The sequence below is a fragment of the Quercus suber genome, unplaced genomic scaffold (genome assembly GCF_002906115.3).
Source record: "Quercus suber isolate HL8 unplaced genomic scaffold, Cork oak 2.0 scaffold_845, whole genome shotgun sequence".
Taxonomy (NCBI): domain Eukaryota; kingdom Viridiplantae; phylum Streptophyta; class Magnoliopsida; order Fagales; family Fagaceae; genus Quercus; species Quercus suber.
The window spans coordinates 185,155-186,934 of record NW_027070275.1 but is presented as its reverse complement, the minus strand read 5'-3'; the positions used below and the strand labels follow the sequence as shown (position 1 = coordinate 186,934).

At 31.2% G+C, this 1,780-nt stretch overlaps 1 protein-coding gene across 1 annotated transcript in view; it reads right to left on the bottom strand.

Annotated features, from left to right (window-relative positions):
- LOC112010384 (vacuolar iron transporter 1) overlaps positions 1-1,553 on the bottom strand; it is a 2,761-nt gene extending 1,208 nt beyond the window's left edge. Inside the window, exons 1-2 of the mRNA XM_024042726.2 lie at positions 1,182-1,553; positions 888-973 (exon numbers count right to left, since the gene is read on the bottom strand). Of these exons, the coding sequence (XP_023898494.1) occupies positions 888-973; positions 1,182-1,423 (328 nt within the window). The 5' untranslated portion in view covers positions 1,424-1,553. The remainder of the gene's footprint in view (positions 1-887; positions 974-1,181) is intronic.
- Positions 1,554-1,780: the final 227 nt, after the last annotated feature.

Genomic DNA, 1,780 nt, shown 5'->3' with positions numbered 1-1,780 from the left:
TTTTTTTTTTTTTTCATTGATTGAAAATTATATACTAATAGATACTTCTAGGAATTTTTCTCATATGTTACTTAAAAAGTATAAATTATACCATTTAATAAAAGAAATTGATCTTGGGCTTTTTTTCCTGGGGTCTATTGGGCATTTGGGCTTGCTATGTTATATATATATATATATATATTTTTTTTTTTTTCAGATTTTAGTTCAAAAATTTTTTTTGGGCTTCTTTTTGCTTGAAAGCCCTAATATATTGTTAAGTAGAATAAATTATGAAGCAAAACTTAATTTTATTGGCATAAAAAAAACTTAGGATGTTTCCAAATATTTTTTGAAGTGTAGACAAATATAAAATTTTAAATTATTATATAGAAAAAAAAAAAATATATATATATATATATATAGATTTTTTCAGGTCAGGGTGGTCACTGGCCTTCAAGTGCCACCGCCCTGTGTCCTAAAAAATAAAATAAGTACTAATAACCGAATTTTCTCATCTATGTTGGTTTTTGGTACGAGGGGTGGCCTATTTGGTCTCTCCATTATGTCATTTCCAATAATAATGTCAATTTCTTTCTCCAATTTAAGCAATAACTGTCCCGCCTCCACTCTCAATGTTTAATAGTCATATAATTCATATAGAAAACCTTTAGCTAGTTGTTCTTTCTTTTAGTATTAAATAGTTCTAAACAAATGTTTAATATAAAATGGGAGTCTGTTAATGACTAGTATAATAATAAGACCACGGCTTTTGAAGTTGAGACCACTTATTATTATTAAACAAAATAAAATAAAATAAAAAAGAGATTGGGAATGAGTTTGTAATAAAATTGGGATCATATATATGATGGTTAATGGTTTAGAAGAAAGACAACTGCGAAGGACCAAACCTATATCAGGGACAGCAATGATCTCTTCTTGTTCTCTCTTTAGCTCCCTGGCGTAGTGATCAGCTTCACTCTTTGCTGCAAGATACCTGCATGCATTCAACTCACATAAATGAGCAGCTAGCATATACACACAGTAAAGCTTCATCATTTTCAACTTATTGTACTGTATTATCTATAAATACTTTTTTTAATTACTATTATAACTCAATAGTTAAAACAGTGTAGTTAAAATTTAAACTTTAGATGTTTCTGTCAAAAATATTAAAAAGTGTTAATTAGTATTATTATATATACCCGCCAAGTCCCATGGAGATAGCCCCAGCAGCAACTTCGGCTATTCCAGCAATAAGGATTATGGATGATGAAACATCAGCACCAGACAAGCCAGCAGCAAGTGCAAAAGGGACAGTGAGACCATCCGAAACACCAAGAATTATGTCACGGACCATCTCACTAGACATGAAATGCTTCTCCTCGTGGTCTTGGAGAAGTAACATTTGTTTCTCAAGGTCTGCACTGTGACCATTTTCTGCCATTTTCTAGACTCTGAATACTAACTGGAAGCAAGAAAAGAAAAGATTAACAATTAACAAATATTTTGATTCCTACTCACTCACTTATTCTATTTGGACGAAGGTGGTGTCCGAAATTGTATCGTATATATAGCAAGAAATTATAGGTTAAATTAATTGTGTTGTCTGTATGCATATTAAAAAGAAAAGGTGCTTGGTCTTTATGAAGAATCCTAAAAAGGAAAAAAGAATCAAAGATAGTGCGCATTATTATTATTTTGTTAGGCCCACTTTTTTGTGTCCATGCCAGAGATTAGGGAAAATATCAAAAAATCAAAAGCCGCGTTCACTCAGATGTCTGAATTCTGGACTCTGGAGCTA